The following is a 23,184-nucleotide window of genomic DNA, read 5'->3' as shown; positions in this document are numbered from 1 at the left end:
TATTCTGTCAACTTTTGGCCTGGTTGCCTCAGTCTAGCTTCAGTCTTCCTGCCTGCTTGAGAGAGAATTTGGTGGGGGAGGCAGGGCAGTGTGTGATGGGTCCCCAGAGTCAGAACATGAACAGACAACAGGGTCCAAATTGAAACCAGAAAGATGATTTCACTCCTGGAGCAAGTCATTGTCTTTCCTAGACTCTCCTAGACAATGATTTTCCTTCCTTGTTTCGTTTTCTAATAGTCAATCAGTTGTCTTTTTGTAAAGCTAGAAGATAGAAGTGGACATCTCCTAACAAATTAGAGGCTGCACATGGCTTTCCGTCACTTAGATTCTGAGTGCATGTGTAGCAATGCCTTTAGACCGTGACCGTGACCCGTGATGCAGATGAAATACACCCAGGGTTAGCGAGTGGCTGAGGGGTTGCTCCTGATGCTTTGGCTGGAGGCAGCCAGACGTTGCTGTTGGCCAGGCCCAGACATCAGGTGGCCTTTTCCAGGCTCTCTTTTGATGGGAGAGCAGCACATTATGAAGCTGTGGTTTGGCCGTAACTTCCTGCAAAAAAATAGCATGCGTGATGATGTGATGACAGAGTCAGGGGCGGAAGGAAAGGGGCATGGAGATGGTGCGATATGACCAGGGGTCAGCTGTAAAATCCTTACAGATGTTTCCTCCTGGGGGTCAAGCTTCGGATGGGCAGCCTCCTACTGTGCTGCTAGTGGCCATTGGGAGGTTCCAACGTGCACTTGAGACCCAGTTAAAAAAGTAAGAAAGATACATGGTGTCCCACGGAACCCAAAGTAGGAATGCTGCTGGGCCTCGGGAAGGTAGGGGATGTACCAGAATCCCGTCTTTGGGCTGCTTGGCTTAATGTCTCTCTGCACAGCTGCTTCCCTTTTCCGACGCAGGGAGTTGAAAGGTGGCCGCCTCCAGCCTCCATTTTGCACGGTGTGGCTCTAGCCTCAGAGGGCTTCATCCCTGTGTTTCCCAGCCTCTGTATGTGTGTGGGTGGGTAGCGGGGCACACTGAAAGTCCTTTCCCCCAGTGCTGGCTTGTGTCTATTGTAAGTCTGTCTGTGACACCAGCGAGGCTGGTTGGTTGAGCAGAAATGTGAAATCGGGGGCTTGGGGGCAGTTGCAGCTTACGCCAGCCTTAGCATCCAGGGATTTTCTGTATTTGGTGGCACAGTATTGAGAAGATCCTAATAGATCATTCTCTTAAAATTTCTATTTCTGATTATATCTTATACATAGTACATAGTATAGTATAGTATAGTATCTTAGTACATACAGTATTGCATGTATGCCACTTGTAAATAGATATACACCTATCAGAGGATACACAGCTCATTTTCTGCAATGTGGGACTTGTCCTTTGTTCACATTACATGTAGGATGTTTACCCACAGTGTCTCTGGGAATATTCAGTGATTCATACAAGGGAACAGCTCCTATCTTGAGAAGCATAAACTGCATATTTTCTTTCTTGACCTTAAAATAAACTTCTTAAAGAAATTTATATCCACAGATCTAGAAGTATCCACAAGCAGAATTTCACAGTGTTGGTACATGATGTTCAAACACGTACTGATACCCTCCTATCAGCGTGAAGAGGAAGGTAACCCACGCTGTGGGGTTGTTATCAACGTATCTATACCTATTTACATAAAATTATGTTTTAATATAAAAATTAACCAAAGTTGTTCACTTATAGGAAACAAACTGCCTGTTATTTCACTTTGACATTTCTTAGCTCTGGACTTTTTCCTCCCTAACTTTTTTTTTTGGAAAGAATTCTGTTTTTACTTTGCCCATATTTCTAGTTAAGATAAGTTATCTGTACCAACATGAAATAACTCTAACATTTTGTTCAATCTTTCTTAAAATTGCAAATTATTTTATTAGGTTCATGCAGCGTATATTTGCATGATAAAAGCATTTTAATTTCTATGAAAACCTGACCAAGTTCTTTTTTAGCTTGCATCTTTTTTCCTCTTTGAGATGTAATTCACGTATAACATTACATTACTTTCGGGTGTACACCGTAATGATTTGACCTTTGTGTATCTTGTGAAATGATCACCACAATATGTCTAGTTAAGATCTATCGCCTCACGTAGTTACGATCTTTTTTTCTTGTGATGGGAACTTTTAAGGCCTACTCTCTTAGAACTTTTAAATATACAACACGGTATTGTTAACTCTGGTCCCCAAGCCATCTGCTGCATCCCCAGGACTTGTTTATCTCATAACCGGAAGTTTGTGCCTTTTGACCCCCTTTGCGCGTTTTGCTTCTGAAAGCCCTCCTGGCCCCGCACGCACGCTGAGATTCTCTAAGGATTTGTTGACCTGGGACTGGAGATGGTTTCGTGTTGGGGAAAGAACGTACGGAGAGGCCGAGGCCTGGAATTGGCTGGACCTCCTTTCTGCCAGCAGCGTGCTATGACGGGCACTGGGCCTCAAGCTCTCCATCTGCGAAATGAGAATGATGACCTCACAGGGTCACCGTGAAGGCCGAGCGCAGTAATGAATGTGTGCTCTGCCAGCTGGAAAGCCTTCAGAATGCAGGTTGAGGTCAAGAAAGGCCATGGCTTCAGTTTCTCCTGAACTTGGGAACAAGGGCGTGCGCCAGAACATCATGGAAAGGGCATCGTGAGGGGCCAAGGAAACCCCATGGGCCTGAGTAGTCTTCCCCCGGGATGGGGGCATGTTGTCCTGGGCGTGATGCTCCTTCTGTGTCCTGAAGAGAAAACTCCAGACCTTGAGGTCTGGCTCTGGGTCACGTTCCTGGGTGTGTCTCTCCTGCGCTTGCAGGAGAGGATACATCCCACTGACTCGCCAGCGCCCTACACGGGGCCTGCTGTGTCTCAGACGCGGGATGGGTTCGCGAGCGGGAGAGAAATGCGTCATCACACCTGTCGCAGGGTGGGGACGTGGGTGGTGTTTGTCAGGAGGTACTAGGGTAAAGGATGGAGGTCCAGAGCTCGGGCTTGGAAGCACGGACTGGGTTCAATTGCTGACCCTTCCTGGGCCTGTTTTCCCAACTGTGATGGGCAATAGTTGTACATCTCTCAGAGATTTGGGCTGAAAATTAAAAAGATGATGCACGTTAACATGGAGTCTAGCTGAACAAAACGTCAGCCGTCACCATCACCATCATCACGTGACTAACATGGTCGGTGTTGTTAACAGCTCATCGATCATCGTGATTCGGAACTTGGAAGCCCAGAAGCTCCATTTGTCCTGGAGCTTTGCCTGGAGTCTTTGCCTTCTCTTCCCTTTTCCCTGAGTCATCACTTTCGTTGTAATTTTGGCTCAGCTGGGCACGTGCACTTACTTTTTAGCTCAGGTTCACGGCAGCACCCTTGATCTTCACCTCTGTCGGCGGGAACATCCTCCTGTCTGACAAGGTTTCAGATTAGTTTTCCATTCTGGGGGTGGGGGGTGGTGGCTGGTATTTTTCAGCCCAGAGCTATGCCTCAGCATTAATGACATGGCGTTGGCTCTGCAATTTAGCATCCAGCCAGCAGTGGAGGGCGGATCTGCAGTCATGTGCTTTCGTCTTTGACCTTCAGCTGGTCTTTGGCTGGGGAGCAGTGGGGGACACCGTGCAGGAATCAGAGGGCACGTATCCATGGCTTTACTGCTTATTGTCAGCAGTGCACCCACTTAAGCTGTTCCTGGGGAATTCATCCACGTGGTCCATCTTCATCTCCAGCCCCAGAAGCCACACTGTCTCTCTCCTTTGGACAATGAAAGTAAGAGGGTGCCCCATCTTTGACCCTGGAGGCTGAGCCCTGCTCAGAGGCTGCCAGGTAAGGGTTCTTCTGGCAGGGGCAGCTGTGATGCAGGCAGCCTTGCGTTTCCTGGACGAATGTCTTAAACTAAGTGTGATAGTTTAGCATTTATTCCCAAAGAGCATAGATTGAAAATGTGGGGGGTAGTAATTTCCCTCGAGCTGGAGATTCCCACTGCTGCCTTCTATGTGTGTTTTGTAAAGTCTCTGAAATGCTTGCAGAAGTGCCGGCTGACCGAAGGAACTTAAGCCATGAGAAAGTCATGCCGGCGTGATAGTTATGGGGATGGCTTTTCTCACACTCTGTAGGCCCAGCCCCCGCTCGGACACACTTCCTCCCTTTCATGCAAGTCCCTTTTCTGACACTAGTGTGGGAATCAAGCCTGGGGCTTGATAGAGTTGACTGTCGTACGTATAGGACGATTCCTCCTATGTCATGGGTCAAAAACTATGGTTATTTAATGGGAACAGTGATAGAGTCAGGAAGGTAGGTTCGTTGTGAGCAGAAGCTAGTATCCCCAGCTTATCAGTACCCTACAGGTGTGTTGACTGTTTGCTCTTGTTTGCAGCCGACAAGGGTGCATGTGCATCCTCTATAATCTAGTGTCGTGATTAAGGATCACAGCAGTTAACTATCTACATCACACAGGATCTCGGTTTGGGGGTCAGCGAAGCATCGAGCATTAATTCAGATGAGCACGTGGTCTGAGGATGCCAGCTGTCAGGCTTGTCCGAGTCGGGATGTAAGAACGGCTCCTTCCTAAAAAGGGGGGTGGCACCCTACTCCCTTGAAAAAGCCCTGCCCCTTCCCCTGTAAACTAAAGCATCTGCCTCCCCATCTTTAGCCTCCCTCCTCCTCCCTTTGTCTTTACCCTTTAAAATTAAATCCCTCTTGCCAGGTGGGCGAGAAGTCGATCTGTGAACTTAGTTCTCACTCCTTTATTCTTTGGCCCCTGAATAAAGCTTGTGCTGTGTGTCAAAAACAACAAAAACAAAGACGGTTCCTTCTGTCCTCCCTGCACAACCCAACGTGAGCACCAGGCGAGCTCTCGGTGTGGAGTCTTAGCTCTGACACGATAGACTGGCCACCGTTATCTGTGAAGATGCCCGGCACATAGTAGATGCTCAATAAAAATGCAGCAGATGAGCGCAGCCTCCTAAATGCCTCTGTTTCCTGCTTCGGTTTCCCTCCAATCCTCTTAAAAGTTCCACCCCTGGTGGGTATCGTTGGTTCCACTGCCCTTAGGACAAGTCCAGGCTCCAGAGGCTGGTGGAGACGAGGGGAGGGGAGGAGGGCGAAGCCTCCTCATCCGAGTTCCGGCGCCCTTGGGGTTCACGGCAGCCCCTCCCACCTGAAGGGTAAGTTTATGGTGTGGCCGTACCAGCCGATCCTAAGGACGGGCAGAGCCCCCTGGGAGGTCATTGGGTGCCCGGGCTCTGATGTGTCCGTTTCCAGGACCGTGTCTGCTTCAGGAGCCCATTGGCTGGGGGCAGGGAGCTTGGTGAGAAAGGGGAGGCCAGGTCTCAGTGTTTTATAACCTAACCTGGGCACTGATGTCCATCACTTTCGCCATTTTTCTACTTTTTAGGAGCAAGTCGTTAGGTCCAGGTCACGCACAGGTGACCAAACACCAGGAGTCAGGGATCACTGGGAACCACTTTAGAAGCTGCAATTATGATCATTCTTTATCCTTACTTGCTAGATCTGCAACTCGGGAACCGTGAATATTGAGTGTTTTGTAAGAACACGACAGAATATAACAATAAAATCCCACATTGGTGCCGGGAGCCTATGCAGGCCAGGTGTCCCATGGAGCCAGTGGGTTCCCCGCCAGGAACAGGGCAGCTCGTGTCTCTGCCGTTTGTCTGGTGACCTGTCTTGCCCCTTCATCAGCCCACACGTGCGTTGCTTGAGAGGAAACAAAGGTGGTAAAAGAACAGTTGGTTCCTTGGGCAGGAAGTGCGATTTAAGTAAAACACTGGGTTAAAAATTTTTTAGAACAGTTAAGGTCACACCTTCTACGACTCAGATTCTCTGAAATTTCTGCTAAGCTGCACAGAGTTTGTACATCGGCACAGAGTGCTCTCTGGAAACGCCGAGAAGCAGTGGGAGCTATTATAAGAATAACGGAAGTGAAGGGGTGATGGAACTTGGCCTTCTTCCCCATTTAAGAAGTGTCTTCCTTCTTCTTTTCCTTCTTTAACTTGTCTGAGGAGTCAGGCAGGAGGAGGACTTCTTTCTGAACCGGGGCCAGGAGAGGGATGGGGCCTCTGCTGCCCCCCTTTTCTCATGCCCAATATGTGACCTTGGCTTCCCTAGAACTTCTAGGACGTTCCTTTGCCACCAGCAGGGTGGCGAAGCCACCCCCTCTCTGGGGCCAGAGCACTTGATGACTGAAAGGTTGCTAGACTTCGGAATCCTCCAGATCTGCCAACTCTGTAATAGCAAGAGGCAAATAAATTTAACAATAGTAGAAAGGGACAGCATTTTTTTTTGGCTGCATTGGGTCTTCGTTGCTGCGTGCGGGCTTTCTCTAGTTGCAGCGAGTGGGGGCTACTCTTTGTTGCGGTGCGTGGGCTTCTCATCGTGGTGGCTTCTCTTGTTGCAGAGCACAGGCTCTCGGTGCACGGGCTCAATAGTTGTGGCTCACGGGCTTAGTTGCTCCGCAGCATGTGGGATCTTCTTGGACCAGGGATCGAACCCATGTCCCCTGCATTGGCAGGTGGATTCTTAACCACTGCGCTACCAGGACAGCATTTTAAAACAGTATAAATATTTTCTTACTAGGAACAGCTTTTTTGGGGTGGATGACATACTAGAAGTGAGATCACTGTGCTTTTTAAACACCCATCCAAGAGTCAGAGAAGATCAGGGGTCATCACCAGACAGGCTGCTCTAGTTCCCTTCTCTGGAGGGATGCTTCCAAGATTTAAACTTGACCAGTGATAGGAGGAGACAAGGTGATTTGACTGAAGATCTTTTCACAGACAATAGAGACAGAACCTGCAGATAATCTAGATAATGGACTTCTCAGACATGGACGTTAAAACATGTATGTTCATTACGTTCAAGGAAATAAAAGTCATGATTTCAAGCTTTGGCATGCAATCGAAAACTGCACAATAGAAATTTTATGGTGAAAAAATACAATAATTGATATCAGGAAATCAGTAAATGAGTTCATCATCACATTAGGTACATCTGTAGAAAGAACTGGAAGATAGGTTAGAATAATTCCAAATTGAAACTCAGACAAAAAGATGGAAAATAGAAAAGAATATAAAAGACATATATGGTAAGGGAAGAAAGTTTAATACAGGCACAGTTGGAGTCCCAGAAGGCAAGAAGAGGTATGATAGACCAGAGACGATGCTCGAAGAAGTGACAGTTGACATTTCTCCATAGAAAATGCCTGGCTAGGTGGCAGGAGCTTTAGTCACTGTCCTTATGACTGTTTGGCCCACTCCTGCTCCTATGAAGGTTGGGATTATTGGCAATATTACTGGAGTCCAAATGCAGGAGACCGTGTTCCCCAAAGATCTCTTTACTCCTGGGGCGTTCTGCTTGGACTGCAGGCCTGGTTCACGCTGGCTGAAACCCCCAGGTTGAAAGTAGAGTAAATTTTCCTATGGAAACCATAGTACAAATGGATGTCGGGGTCTTCTGTTGTAGAGTGCTATAGTGCAGGGGCAAGCTTGGGAAATAATCATTTATTTACAGCATTATGTCAACAGAAGAATACACACCTGAGTTTCAAATGATGGGCCAACAAATGCAGTTTGGAACACAGCTGTCAGCCATCCCATTGACGTCTTGGGGTGGCCTGTGTGGTCTCAGTCACTACGGCTCTGTCTTTGATTCCTTTGAAAGTTTAGGTCTGATGTGTAAGTGATCTGGCTGCAGGGATCAGGACTTAATCTTGCCTCCCGTCCTTGTATCTTGCGGACTGCACAGGCACCAGTAAGGCAGTGAGGGCATGGACTCATGCCTTCTGGAGAGAGATGGTTTGGCCAGTGGGTATGGGGGAGGGGAAGTCTGAAGGTCGATGAAGCCTTTGCTGATTATAGGACTGCAGGCAAGTCACGTAAACGTTTAGACCACAGCTTCCTAACGTGGAAGTGTGGACAGTACATCTGTCCTCTGAAGGGTTGTCATGAGCACCCAGTGAGATAAAGGAAGTAGACATGTGCCTATGTTCCCTGTTGAACCATCTAATCATCTCTCTTGGGGCTTTCAGACTCCTCATTTTTGCTTATTTCTTCATATTCTCTAGCAGGATTTTTTTACATTTCTCCTGGGCATTTTTTTTTGGGGGGGGTACGCGGGCCTCTCACTGTTGTGGCCTCTCCCATTGCGGAGCACAGGCTCTGGACGCGCAGGCTCAGCAGCCATGGCTCACGGGCCCAGCCGCTCCACGGCATGTGGGATCCTCCCAGACCGGGGCACGAACTGGTGTCCCCTGCATCGGCAGGCGGACCCTCAACCACTGCGCCACCAGGGAAGCCCCTCTCCTGGGCATTTTTTGCACCTCAGACATGGCACCTTATTCCCTCTGTGTGGACTTGAGATTGTGTTCATATACATCTAGAGGATTGTGGACTTTTCCAAGCTGTGTTCACTATTGTCCTTGGGACCTCAATCTAGATGCTTAAATTCATTTATGCTATTTGTATGCTTAAAGTTCGGTCTGTAAGCAGTTTTTCCCATGAGAGTAAACAAAGTCTAGTGCCTCCCCACATGGGCGTCACGTGCAGGAGTGTGTCCAGTGTCCTGGACAAGGCCTTCACTCCCCTGGGTCAGACTCCACCCTGCTCTCAGCTTCCCTCACTTTTGGGCTCAGAGGATCAAACTGTCAGCCACCCCGCGGTTCTGCCTGTTTCTCTCCACCCACAAGACCTGGCTGGCCTCTCTCATCCTCCTAAATTCCTAACTTAACTCCTTCTCGACACATAAGACACTTAAGGCTTTTTAGAAGTAATGTAACGCTTAAAGTCTAAACACTTAAATAAATGGGTGACTGAGTGAAACAAATAAACAAATAAGTGTAAAAATCCTTGCTGTTTGGGTTCTGATTGCCAGACCAGAGACAGATGCTGGAGTTATCATTTCCATAGTTCACATTGTGTGCAAATAGTATTCTACCTCTTTGATGGTTTTTTTTTTTTTTTTCTGTACGTGGGCCTCTTACTGTTGTGGCTTCTCCCGTCACGGAGCACAGGCTCTGGACGTGCAGGCTCAGTGGCCATGGCTCACGGGTCCAGCCGCTCCGCGGCATGTGGGATCTTCCCGGACCGGGGCACGAACCCATGTCCCCTGCATTGGCAGGCGGACTCTCAACCACTGCGCCACCAGGGAAGCCCTCTTTGATGTTTTGATAGGTCTGAGATGAAAGCTTCATGAGTACCATCTATGCCATAATTTATTTAAAATTATGTTTTAGGTGATTTCCACTTTTTATAAATAATACCTCAGTGAACTTTTTTTGTGCTCATTTTTTTCCCTTCTTTTAACTGCATTCTTAGGAATGGAATTCCTGAGTCTGTAGGTCTTGTTATCATTTGCAGTTTCCTTTCCATAAGACGCATGTGGATTTATAATGTTATCAACAGTATACATTCTTTATTAGTTTCTCAACCTTACTGCCTGTAAAGATGTCTAGAGCGTCTGTAGAGCAGTGCTTCGTGAGTTTGGAGTGGAGTGGCTGGGAGGAGTGGGTGGAAGGCCGGGAGGGGGCAGCTGTCTGTCCTGGGAACCCACCTTGATCGGGCCGTAGTGATTCTCTGCAGAGCTGTGTTGAAAAGGTTCCTGAAATAATGTGTCCTGAGTTGATTTGTGATGTCTTCCATTAGAGCAGTATCATGTAGCAGTGATATAGCTGCCTAGGATTTCCCGTTCTCTATTCTGAGAGGTGGGAACCCTACCTGCAGCCTGTTGCCCTAGTCCAGGAGTGAATTAAGTGACACCTAGAGATTTATGTGGCAGCAGCTGAAAGTTTGTGGTTCGTGATTCCATAATTACAGATTTACACGTGATTAATAATTGGGACCGTTCAAACAGCAGAGAGTGTCATGGCAGAACATGTGATTGTTCGCAGAGAATTGTATTATTAGCCCCAAATAATAGCAATAATGTCTATGGGAGGAATATCAGAAGAGGGATCCATTTCCCAGGAAGTACCAGGAACCGATAGCTCGGCCTCAAAATGGCTCTGGTATCAACTGTACAAGTTAGGATACAAAGAAATCCTGATTATCCCCCAGGGAGGATTGTACTAAATTTTATTCCTGCTTTGTGCAGTCAGAATTGGTTTTATTCTTGTGGAAGCGACCTAAATGTCCATCGACAGATGAATGGATAAAGAAGATGTGTTATATATCTACTATGGAATATTACTCAGCCATAAGAAGAATGAAATAATGCCGTTTGCAGCAACATAGATGGACCTAGGGATTATCATACTAAGTGAAGTAAACCAGTCAGAGAAAGACAAATACATGATGTCGCTTATATGTGGAATCTAAAAAAAAAAAGATACAAATGAGCTTATTTACAAAACAGAAATAGAGCCACAGACATAGAAAACAAACTTATGGTTACCAAAAGGGAAAGGCGGGGAGGGATCAATTAGGAGTTTGGAATTAACATATACACACTGCTGTATATAAAATAGATAAACAACAAAGACCTACTGTACAGCACAGGGAACTGTACTCAATATTTTGTAAGAAACTATAAGGGTAAAGAATTTGAACAAGAGTATACATATATAGATATAGATGTGTGTGTATGTATAGCTGAATCACTGTGCTGTACACCTGAAACTAACATGACATTATAAATCAACTATACTTCAGTTAAAAAAAAAAAACTGGTTTTATTCTAATGCCTCCCCGGTAGTTGGCAATATGTCTCCCTTTCATTAAGGCAAATCCCAGCAGACGTATCTTTAGGACATGTGACTCTACTATGGAAGGTAACTCTGGAAAGCAATAGTAAAAGCACTCCTTGTGGGTTCTAGAAATGGACTTTTTTAAAAAGAAATTTACATTTGGCAGGGTGGTTGATTTAACCTGATGAGAGCCTTTAAGGATTTCACCGGGACTCAGAAAATTAGGTTCTGACTCTGTGGCCTGCTGTGTGACCTCAGCAGCCATGCAGCTTCCTCTTGTGCAGAACTAGAGGCTGGACAGGGCTGTGACAGTCTCCTCATCTCAGGCAGCGAACGAGCTTCCTTCCATCGGTGTCAAGTCCACAGGAAGTAACGGGGCCATGGAGACCCATGAGCAGCCTGGGCCTCGGCCCTTCTCTTTCTCCTCTGCCTCCTTATCCACCCAGGATTTCCTGCTTCAGACCTTTGCGACTTCCTGTGGGATAGTCATGACTCAGGGCGTTTTCCTCCTGTGTGTGTGTGTGTCACGGTTTGAATGAGCTCCTGCAGGAAAAGGAAGTCACCAAGCTGAGTGATTCATGAGAAGCACCGGCATCCTGCCTGGCTCCTCTGCCATCCTCAAGCCGGGCCTTCCCCTCGTGGCTGGAGGGGGAACAGCAGGCACGGGAGGACGAGGTCCTCAGGTCATCACAAAGCCATTGGCCCCGCAAGATGATTTAGGCCGTGCTTTGTAAGAATATTTTCCTTTCGGAGACAAACTAAAATTTTGCCTATCCTTTTGTCCTGTTATTTCCTTCCTGTCAATTGTATAAGAGAGAGATGTTGGGAGGTAAATTATAAAGAGAAAAGAAACACTGAGTGTATTTGTTGGAAGAATGAACTTCAATCTAAATTTGAGCAGGCTGGCTGCTTTAACTATGCAGGACCAGGGGTATTTTAGCTTGAGTTACCCAGAGAAGATGATGAATAATTTGGAATTTTGGCTTTGGAATGTTTCATCTTTAAGGGGATTTTAAGGGTTGGCCTTGCAGGATCCATGGGCTGTTTGGAGGATTTGGAGCCAGTTTTGAGCTGAGCCCTTGGGTAGAGCAAATGGATGCACTCCAAAACATGCCCCCGGAGCAGAATCCTGACCCCAAGGATGCACCTTCGGGCTGGAGCCCTGGAGCCAGCCCCTCCCTTAGAGGGTGAGCGCAGCGCCCTGCTGCTGGGCGGAGGCTGTCAAGGGGCCGTTGTCCCAGCTGGGAAGGAGGGCGGCCTGGGTGGCAGCCCAGTTCTTCCGTGTCCAGTGTCTCCGGGGCTGCGAGGACCGCAGGATGGCAAGGGTCTGCTCATCCACGGGGGCTTTAAGAGCAGCTGGGATGGGAAGGAAGGCCTTGTGCTTTGGGGGGAGTGAGGAATGTTAGCTGTAATCCCTCCCGAAGGTGCAGCTCAGAAATAGCAGCGGCATTGATTTGGAGTCAGAGGAGCTGATGTTTCCATTCTGTCCTCACCTCTCTGAGCTCCGCGCAGCGATCCCCACACTGCAGAGAGACAGTGCTTGGTGCGCTTTCCCTGGGGCTCGGGACCACTGCAGGCTGCGTGCACCGGGAGGTGAAGCCTTCTGGACACTGACTTTCTGATGAGGATCCTGAGCCCACAGTCCTCTCGCCCCAGGTTTGCTGGAATGGTCCCCTGAATGTAGGAACGAGAGGGCGTGCCCGTAATTCAGATGGGCAGTGGTGTTTCAGATCTCATTTCATATTTCAGTGTCTAGAGAAAAACACCTTTTTTCTGAGTTTCATCATTTTCTCCTTGATCTGTAGGCTTTTAACGTTATACTTTTAAGAGAAGTGTATCAGTATTTTTTTTCCTTCTTGGGCTAAATGTGTCTCGTTTCCCTTTCACTATCCGTCTCAAGTCTCTGTGATGCCCTCAGAGCAGGGCGACAGGACTTTTCCGTGCGCCCTGTGGCCACTCTCAAAGCACAGCTGCTGGCAGCTGGGGAAGTTGCTTTGCTCTCCTTCCCCTGCTTTCTGGGCAGTCTCTCGACTTCACCTTGTAACTCTTCCTTTGAAATTTCCACTTCTACCATCGTATTTTTAATTTCTGAGGGGTCCCTCTTAACTTTCTGAATGATCTTCTAAAATCGCATCCTGCCCTTTTTTTGTGTGGGTATAAATGTCTGGTATTTCTTAGCTGAGCCTTTCTTTTTAAAAGATTAAAACGCATCCCCAAAGCTCTGTTTGCACAGGGGCTTGTGGGTGGGTGCACACGTGGCCTGTAGTTGGGGGACGCCACATATCAGGGTCTGCAGGGTTTTCCTCTTCCCCAGAGGGGCACCCTCGCCCCTTCCATCTGGGGTCCCACAGGCCAGGGCAGTAGCCCCGGGGCCCCCTGAGCTGCATGTGGAGTCCCGAGCCAGCCGGTGGCTGATACACACTTCCTGGAGAGTCAGCCTCCTGGGTCCTTATGGAATGTCCCTCCCCTGGTTACGTGCCTGGGGCGCCCAGGGTGTTATTTTGTGCAGCTTTTCACCTGATTCTGATTCCAGCGTTGCCTTCCAGCTCTTGATACCTTCAGGGAATGTGGGTGTGGACTGATTTGCTCTCCTCCCTGCAGGACCTTTGGCTCCAGTGACACACCCTCCCCCAACACTGCTTCTCGCTGTCATCACTGGTCTGATGGTTGTCTCTTCTCCCATCTCTTTGACCTTGTGAATTTGTGTTTTGTATTCCTTGAACCATTTGACCAAGTGTTGTGGAAGGGACTGCAGAAAAACGCATGTGTCCTAGTTCCAGTGTGTAACTGGACCCCTATCCTAATCAGCTTTAAAGAATTATTTAACAGAGAAAGAGCTGAGATGCGACCTTTATATAATTGAGCAAAACTGGAGGTTCTTATGCAGCCATCCGATTCTAGAGAGAAAATGCTAGAAAGGCAATAATTAGAATTCATCATTTTTACAGGGCGATACCTAGAAAAATAGATTACATCTTTTTAGAGTGCTAAAGTTTTGAACAAAATCAATTTTATTTCTAGCAAAACAATGTGATGCATTGCCATATGTCTTAGACCCCTCCAAAAATTTCCAAATTTCTGGAAATAAATGTACTGTGAACATGCCAGTTCTAGGTTACTTATTGTGTATAGATGGGACATGTTTCTTTCTTTTTTTTTTTTTTTGCGGTACGCAGGCCTCTCACTGTTGTGGCCTCTCCCATTGCGGAACACAGGCTCCGGACGCACAGGCTCAGCGGCCATGGCTCACAGGCCTAGCCGCTCCGCGGCATGTGGGATCTTCCCAGACCGGGGCACGAACCCATGTCCCCTGCATCGGCAGGCGGACTCTCAACCACTGCGCCACCAGGGAAGCCCGGGACGTGTTTCTTAAACTTACTTTTACCATACTACTTTTCATTTTATGAAAGCAATACGTGTTCATTGTTGAAAATGCTGGTATGAAATAGAGGAAGATATCCCCCTTCCCACCAACTGGAAGTAAGCTCCCGTGTCCTGGGTTCTGTTTAGACTTGGTCAGAATTGGCGGCCTTGATCTTCACGGCTGTGTTCTCTTCCTCTTCCAGGACACCGGTGTCGGGAAATCAAGCATCGTGTGTCGCTTTGTCCAGGATCACTTTGACCACAACATCAGCCCAACCATTGGGTGAGTTCTCGTCTGTTCTTCTAATTCACCTTTCCTCCTTTCTCAGCACTCAGAGAGGTCATTCTGTGTCTGAGCCTTCAAGTGGTTTTCATCCCAGCCAGTGAGAACCAATCCCAACTGTAAAGACTTGGACAGAAATTCAGGGACTTTTAGGCAGTGTGTCCGGTCTTACTGTCCCTGTCAGTCCCCTCCATCCCCCCAACCAGCCTCCTCACACTGCAGCCTAAGGCCACTTCCTTGATCTCCAAGAGCGTTATTCTGCAAATCATGCTGGCTTTATTTCCAGATGGCAGTCGAGACTTGGGGCAAATCCCTGAGGGTTCTGCTTTGACTCACCTGCCGGGAAACCGGGAACAGCATCCACTCACAGCAGAGCTGTCTGCGCAGCCTCTGGGCAGATTGATTTTCCTTTCCTGGCTTAATCCAATGTCAGCATCTCCCTTCTAATGCTTGGGAGGGGAGGGGAGGATTGCTCACCCCAGACCCCGACCTTGGAACGTAGGAGCATTTTCCTGTTCCATTTTCCCCTTTCCTACGGATGCCTTTGCCAGATGCGCTTTTGCTGTGCTGTTTTGCAGGTGCCTGATATTTCACTGTCTTAGAACTTGGCCTGGCTTATTTTTCTCCCTGAAGACAGCATGCTCTCTGCAGAGAGCAAGGTTTGGTCTTCCTCAGGAGAGAAACAATGTGTGTATAAATTTTGGGAACTGGGTAGGATTGATGAGGACAGGGCAATGATCTCCATCAGCCGTAAGTGGAGAAAATTCATGGCGGGCACATAGCAAACTTCTGACTCACAACAAGTGAGTCCTCCTCCCTCCCACTGTGATCGCTGCGCTGGGGAAAGACCCAAGGCTGTGAGAGGGCAGGGTTTCAGCAGCGAAAGTTCATCCTTATCATCCTGTGACTCATAAGAAACCCTGGCTGCTGTTCAGGCAGATTGTCGGCGTCCTGAACAGACATGTGTGTGCACCTCCCTTTCTATTTCGACCTTTACAAGGAAATTGTGTTAACTTCTCTGCCAGATTTTGCTTCCCGCGGGGAACGAAGTCAGTTCAGCATTGCTCACACCCATCGCTCGAGAAGGCAACTAGAGGGAAGAGAAGATGCCTGAGAGTCTGAAGTTGTAAGCTAGCAAGGAGGCTGAAAAAAAACCCCAAACAACCAAAAGAGCAATGGTTGTCAGTCTTCATTTCAAATGGTGATAGTCTTTCTCCTAGTGGCAGGAAATCAGGAACAGAGGGGTGTGTGTGCATGTGTGCATGTACACGCGTGTGTGTGTAGTGTGTCTGCACATATAGGTATATACGTACATATATATATGATACTCATTACTGCTGTGACTAGAGCTGTTCCTCATGGGCTTACTGTGTACCGAGGGGGCGATTTCACAGCTATCATTTCCTCATTTGACCCTACAACAGCCCGTAGATCGTGCAGAATAGATTTGGGACCTGTTTCACAGGTGAGCAAACTGAGGGACCTTGTGAGCCCCCGTTCCACAGGCTGGCGGCGCGGCCTCTGCATTCTCTCCTGACTGTGTCATCAGATTCTTCTTTGACCAGGGTCAAGGTCGTCTCTCAGGTCTCAGATTTACCCACCTCTTATCTGTAAAGTGAAGGGGTTGGCCTGGATTTTTTTTTTCCCCAGTTAGTAAAGTCTAAGATTTTAAAGGCACAAACTTAGTTTTCTAAGCCTGAGAACTTGTTAAGGGCAGAGTTGCTGTATTATTTATCCCATTGCCTAGAATATATTGAAAAATGAATGAAAGTCTGCTTACATCAAAGTAGAAACAAAAACAAAAATAAGTAACGAGACAAAGTATTGATATAGCTGTCCACATAAAATTTTAAAAAGCGTTTTTGGAAAAAAATTCATAAGCCAAGTTACAGGGCAAAGATTTAACTGGAAAAATATTTTTAAAAATATACTGTTACGGGCCTCCCTGGTGGCGCAAGTGGTTGAGAGTCCGCCTGCCGATGCAGGGGATACGGGTTCGTGCCCCGGTCTGGGAGGATCCCATATGCCGCGGAGCGGCTGGGCCCGTGAGCCATGGCCGCTGAGCCTGCGCGTCCGGAGCCTGCGCGTCCGGAGCCTGTGCTCCGCGACGGGGGAGGCCACAACAGTGAGAGGCCCGCATGCCGCAAAAAGGAAAAAAAAAAAAAAAAAAAAAAAAAAAATATACTGTTACAAAAAGTTGGTGTAAAATACTCAGAAAGTACATAAGAAAGGGATGAACATCCCAACTGAAAAGTGGGAAAAGGTCATGAACTAAAGATTCACAAAAGCAAAACAAGTGAACAGTAAACACTAAAATGATGTCCAGACTTATGATAACTATAACAAAAACAGGAATGAGATACCATTTACTTTGTGTCATCCTGAAAGATTTGAAAGATTCTTGGTTGGGGAAAAGGTCATCTCCTACACTGTGGTGGGCATATAGGTTGGTACAACCCACCGTTTGGTGAACATAGCAACATGGAGAATATATGCTTCTAAGAAATAAGTCCAAAGAATAGTTGTACAAGGACACAAAGGTTTAGGTACAACGATATTCATGTAACTATTGTCATAATAGGGAAAAATAGGTGATGAAGATGAACTTACATCCATAACATGGTGTGTAATATGCAGTCCCTTTAGATAATGTTGATCTATATTCATAGAAATAGAAAGATGTCTACAATATATAAAGTGGAGGAAAACCAAAGTTTATGTATCATCAATTTGGGGGTAAAAGTTGGTAAAGATCATTTGGAAGGACATATACCAACTTATTAGCAGTGATTGTGGCTAGGTAGTGAAATTACAGTTGATTTTAGTTTCCTGCTTTATTTTCATTTTTTGAATTTCTTTTTTGTGAAATACTTACATTGCTTTTATAATGAGAAAAGTAGTAAAGATATTTTTATTTTTGGAATATATTTGCTCTGACCGGTAATCTGGGATGTATAGTTTAAGAACTCTTAAAGAAATGAAATGTCATGGGGCAGATGTGATATTGATCATATTAGGTCATATCACTTAGAAAAATACTTAGAATTTCCATTTAGTACAATTGTATGTTGAGAATTAGAACTATTAACCTTGGTGTGTGTGTATGTTGTGGGAACAGTATGGGAATTGCAGGGCCGAATACCTTTCTCCCTGGGACTTCCGTAGTTTGCCGCTTAGTCTTGGGGGAAAGGAGTAGAAATGGAGGAAATATTACTGAGATGAGTGCTGAGTGGTTGGTTGCAGGGCTGGACTCTGCACTGGACCAGGAGGGCCTGCGGGGTCCATGAAAGTGAGAGACGCCCTGACATGTTTCCCCTGCAGACTCTGGTATGCATCTCCTAAGGAGAACATGAGGAGGACACCATTACTGTACCTAGAAAGTTAGTTCGATTCAATGATAATATCTGACACATAGTCTAAATTTATTTATTTATTTATTTTTGTGTGTGGTATGCGGGCCTCTCACTGTTGTGGCCTCTCCCGTTGCGGAGCACAGGCTCCGGATGCGCAGGCCCAGCGGCCATGGCTCACGGGCCCAGCCGCCCCGCGGCATATGGGATCCTCCCAGACCGGGGCACGAACCCGTATCCCCTGCATCGGCAGGCGGACTCTCAACCACTGCGCCACCAGGGAGGCCCCATAGTCTAAATTTAAATTTCTCCAGTTGTCCTCAAAATGTCTTTTGAAGCACTTTTCCTCCTAATCCAGGGTCTCCAGGGTCCAGTCAAGGTCCATACAGTGCATTTGGTTGTTTTGTCTCTTTCTCTTAATCTAGAACAATTCCCCTGCCTTTTGTTTTGTTTGCTTTTCATGACACTGACTTATTCCGAGCATTCAGGCCGTTGTCTGGTAGAATGTTTCCCATTCCAGGTTTACCCGATTGCTTCCTCATGATTAAATTCAGATTAAACATTTTTGCCCGGAATGCTGCACAGGTGATGCGTGTACTAATCCCATCACATCAGGAGGCTCCTCATGTCTGGCTGTCACAGGATTGGAGAGGCTTGCTATTTTTTAATGAATGGGAAGCTTTATCCAGTACAAGGGTTTTTACATGTTTCCTGAGCACAAAGAAAAAGCTTTAAGGGGAACTATGCAAAAAAGAAAATAGCAAGTGTTTCATTATCTACAGATAATTTCAAATCCTTCCTTTTTCTTGGAGAAAACAAATGTTTGTTAAGCTACCCATCTTTATCCCTGCACTTAGGCAAGCAGGATGGGAATGAGATACAGTATTCTAATCATTGGTACCAGTGCTGGATTCATAGAGCAGGGAGTATGCGCCACTGTTTGCACCTCTGCAGGGCCCACACTGTCAAATGCCCGAATACCAACTGTTCTTTCACTCTTCACTGTGGTGATAATATGTTTTTTAAATCTAAGGTTTTATTTTCTTTCCTGATTTCAGGCATAATATCTTAGAACAATTGAAGATAAATGTTTTGGAAACAGTGTTTTGAATGCATTCTTTGCCTTCTCCCCTGCTAAACCCCCCGTTGTACTAACAGGAAATGCAGAATATTTTTTTTGGTGACAGGACTCCACAGCCCTTCTTTCCTCTCCGTGACCCCTGAGAGGACAGCTTCTGGAGTCCTGCAGAGGCTCCACCGTCACTTGAAACAGGAGTCTTCGTGAAGGTTGTAGGGGTGATCGGTAACGTGGAGATGTCGGTTTTCTTTTTCAGGGCATCTTTTATGACCAAAACAGTGCCTTGTGGAAATGAACTTCATAAGTTCCTCATCTGGGACACTGCTGGTCAGGAACGGGTAAGAACGTGCTGCTGCTGGCTTTCTAGGGAAAATCCTGGGGGAAAAAAATGCCAGCGACCAACTGTTTCTTTGTATTTGGCAAGACTACTGGTTGCGAGTGATAGAAACCCAGCTTGACATAATTTAAGCAAAAAAGGAAATGTACTCTTCAGCTATGAGAAAAAGAAGGGAGCAAAATCATCTTAGGGTGAGGCTGAGTTCCATTCCTGCCAACGTGCTGTCCAGGGCGTCTGTCTCTATTCGGTTTTCTTGGCTTGCTTACCTTTATTTTATTTATTTTTAATTTTTAAATTTTTTAAATTAATTAATTTATTTATATTTTTGGTTGCACTGGGTCTTCATTGTTGCGTGCGGGCTTTCTCTAGTGGCGAGTAAGGGCTGTTCTTCATTGCGGTGCTAGGGCTTCTCGTTGCAGTGGCTTTTCTTGCTGCAGAGCACGGGCTCTAGGTGCGCGGGCTTCAGTAGTTGTGGCACACGGGCTTCCTTGCTCCGTGGCATGTGGGATCTTCCCAGAGCAGGGCTCGAACCCCTGTCCCCTGCATTGGCAGGCGGATTCTTAACCACTGTGCCACCAGGGAAGTCCTTGGCTTGCTTACCTTTAAATTGACTTCATTTTTAGGCTGACCCACCAGCTTCCTTTCCACAAGGGTGGCAAAGAGGCCTCATCAGCAACCCCAGGAAGCAGGCATCTCTTCCCAGACCTGCCCCTGGGGTCCTCCTCCACCTGGTCATGTGCTCGGGGGCTGTGGCGCCCCTGCTGGTGGGGCCAGGCAGTACACTTACTCCTGGAGGTGTAGGCTACGCTCAGCTGCGCCTGAACCCTGCTGGCTGGGAGCCAGACGGGCTTTGTTCCCTGAGGAAAGTCTGGGTTCTCTTGCTTGGAAACAGGGCAATGGACATTGGGTTACCAGAAACAGCAGATGACTGCTTTCTTATTCCTGATTCTTTTTCTTTGCTGAAAATATTTATGGAGATTACTCATGAACCTCACATCTTTAGATTTTAAAAAGTGAAATAACAAACACCAGCAGACTGTCTAGAACAGAGAATGTGTGTAGTAAGTAGAGCGTATGTTATCAAAGTTGAGAGGGGTGGCCAGGAGAAGTGAACACAGTGGTAACCAATACTTTGTCTTCAACAAGAGCTTTCAGCCTGATCAAAACTTTCACCAGAGCTTGTGATCGTGGAGTGACAGGTTGAACTTCCCCTGATCTGGTCCCAGCTCAGATGTCACCTTCTCTGCTCACCCTGCCTAGAATGTCAGCACTTCCTCCCCGCCCTCCCCACCCCATTTTTCTCCATAGCCCTTACCAGCCTCTAATACACCATTGAATTCACTTATCGATTCTGTGGACCGTCTCCCTCTCAAAGAAAGAGAATCCAGGGTTCAGGATAATCCATCATTTTTCATCATCAGCTCCTAACAAATCAATATGTGTTTATATAATTTTCATTTTCTATAAATCCACTCTTAAAATGAACATTCCAGCGTTTGTAGATTAAGGCGTTTCAGAGATTTCCTTTTCTTTAATTGGGACGAATCTTCTGTCCTACAAATGCTAACCTCATTAGAATGTCTTCTATTTCTCTGCGGAATTGAGAGTGCAGATATGCACATATGAAGCTGCTGCCTGGGGCACCTCTTTCTCTCTGTTTCCTGAAGTGAGGGGGATGGATTCCAGGGGAAATGTCTTCTTAGGGACCTCTTGTGCATGTACTTGTGTGTTCTCTGTAGTAGATCTGCTAGTTTTTTGTTTTGGGAGTTTGAGGGGTTGTTGTTTAAACTTAAGCAGTGAGATTTTCTTGCTCCCCTTTTTACTTTGCCCATGAAATAGTTGCTTTTGCAGCTTCTTTTAATGAGTGTAATAAGTCAATTTTACATAGATCTGGCAGCACTGTGGCTTCTACCGCCGGCTGCCGTGTCCTGAAGGCTTGTTGTGCTCCAGCCCTGTGCTGAGTGCCTTCTGTGCACCAATGCATTTAGTCTGCTCACAACACTCTGAGCTGGGGACTTTATCTCCATTTACAGGGGAGGTCACCCAGGCACAGAGAGGTTAAGTAACTTGCTCAAGATCACACAGCTAATAAGGTATAAAGCTGAAATTTGAATCCAGCAGTCTGGGTCCTGTGCTTTATAGTTCTGTTATGATAGAAAAATCATACAAAACCATACAGTTGAAAGTAAAATTATCCAAAATCCCAACCCCCAGATATTTCCACTGTTGACATTAGGTGACCATCCTTCAGATAGCTCACTGTGTGTGCTGATAATTTCACATCAGTGGGATCATGAGTCTTTATAATCTGCCGTTTTCACTTGATAATAGTGTCCTTAAAGGGAGATTTCTGTATAATCTAAACAGGACATTTGACATTTAGTTACTTATTCCAATAAAATATTCAAGGGGTCGATTGCTTTTGATGAAATTTGGCTCTAAAGTGACTATTTTAGTTTGGAGTCTGGCCCACTTAGCATCTCAAAGCAACATAGCAATAAAATTTTTTTCATATGACTGTATTTTTAATTCTTCTAATTGCTTTTCTAAAATTTGACTCTTAGAGGTTATAGACACCTGTGACTATATTACTGGGCCTATAATTTGAAAAGTGTTAGCCTTGTAAGTGCAAGGCACAGCTCCGTACTAGTGATTCTCTTTATACTTCAGGGAAGAGGGGTGGGGTTTGGGTGGTAACTTCAGGTGAATCCAGTTTGTGAAGAGCAAGTGAGCTGTATCCACTCAGACTCTTGGTCGTCCGATCCCTCTGACCCTCGAAGGGCTGGTGTGTGACTCCCGGCTGACCTTGTCTGTGGTCCCCCTGTGCGGTCCCCCGTCTCTCCAGGATGGCAGTCTTTCAGTCGTTTTGGAAGCTCATTGCGGGACTTAATCGTGCTGGTAATGACGTTGCCTCATGTTTGAGCTAAAAATAAATTCCCTGCTGTTGCTGGTGCAGAGTGCTGCTGGTTCTCTCATTAATTGTTGGAGTCCAGTGCGTTTTATTTTCCCTCCTTATCTTCATAGAAACCTGCTGCTGTTCTCCTTAGTTTTCACAACGCTAAACAAACCCAATCTCTTTGGATTTATGAGTTGACAATATCAAGACAGATCTCTGTGTCCTCAAGGAGGGAGACTGCTGAGTGCAGTGCTTTGCATATGTTAATTCCTCAAAATTAGACCAAGCCTGTGTCTGCCTGGCACACACAGCACTTCCGTCGATGCGCTACTTACTGCCGGTACTAATCCTGCATTATACGTGTGGCACAGATTCGAACTCTTGAAAGTTTATTTTTCCCTCTGGGCACTGAAGATGTAAAAGGATCCCAGTTCTCCTGTCCTTGTATAAGAGTGCATTCATTCTTTTTTTGTTTTAAATTTTATTGAAGTATAGTTGATTTACAGTGTTGTGTTGATTTCTGCTGTATAGCAAAGTGACTCACTTATACATATATGTATTCTTTTCCATTACAGTTTATCACAGGATATTGAATATAGTTCCCTGTGCTGTACAGTAGGACCTTGTTGTTTATCCACCCTATATATAATAGTTTGCCTCTGCTAATCCCAAACTCCCAGTCCTTCCCTGCCCACCCCCCATTGGCAACCACAAGTCTGTTCTCTCTGTCTGTGAGTGTGTTTCTGTTTCATAGATACGTTCATTTGTGTCATACTTTAGATTTCACATATAAATGATATCATATGGTATTTGTCTTTCTCTTTCTGACTTCATTTAGTATGATAATCTCTAGGTCCATCCATGTTGCTGCAAATGGCATTATTTCATTCTTTTTGTGGCTGAGTAGTATTCCATTGTGTATATGTATCACATCTTCTTTATCCATTCCTCTGTTCATGGGCATTTAGGTTGTTTCCATGTCTTGGCTATTGTGAATAGTGCTGCTATGAACATAGGGGTACATGTATCTTTTCAAACTAGAGTTTTATCTGGGTGTAAGAGTGTGTTCTTTATTGATACGTTGTCTTAATTTTGCTTTTAGTTCAGCCATATATGATGGGCATCCTCCAGTTCTTTCAATGGCAAATGGTAATCCACCAAGTGCTTCTGTAAGAAAAATGGTTTTAAAAAAATGTAA

General features: G+C 46.1%; 1 protein-coding gene across 1 annotated transcript in view; it reads left to right on the top strand.

Annotated features, from left to right (window-relative positions):
• RAB31 (RAB31, member RAS oncogene family) overlaps positions 1-23,184 on the top strand; it is a 114,074-nt gene that overhangs the window by 26,909 nt on the left and 63,981 nt on the right. The window contains exons 2-3 of the mRNA XM_060118866.1: positions 14,246-14,325; positions 19,010-19,091. Of these exons, the coding sequence (XP_059974849.1) occupies positions 14,246-14,325; positions 19,010-19,091 (162 nt within the window). The remainder of the gene's footprint in view (positions 1-14,245; positions 14,326-19,009; positions 19,092-23,184) is intronic.

Source organism: Mesoplodon densirostris, chromosome 15 (genome assembly GCF_025265405.1).
Source record: "Mesoplodon densirostris isolate mMesDen1 chromosome 15, mMesDen1 primary haplotype, whole genome shotgun sequence".
Lineage (NCBI taxonomy): Eukaryota > Metazoa > Chordata > Mammalia > Artiodactyla > Ziphiidae > Mesoplodon > Mesoplodon densirostris.
The sequence above is the reverse complement of the archived record's forward strand: the minus strand, read 5'-3'. Positions and strand labels throughout refer to the sequence as shown.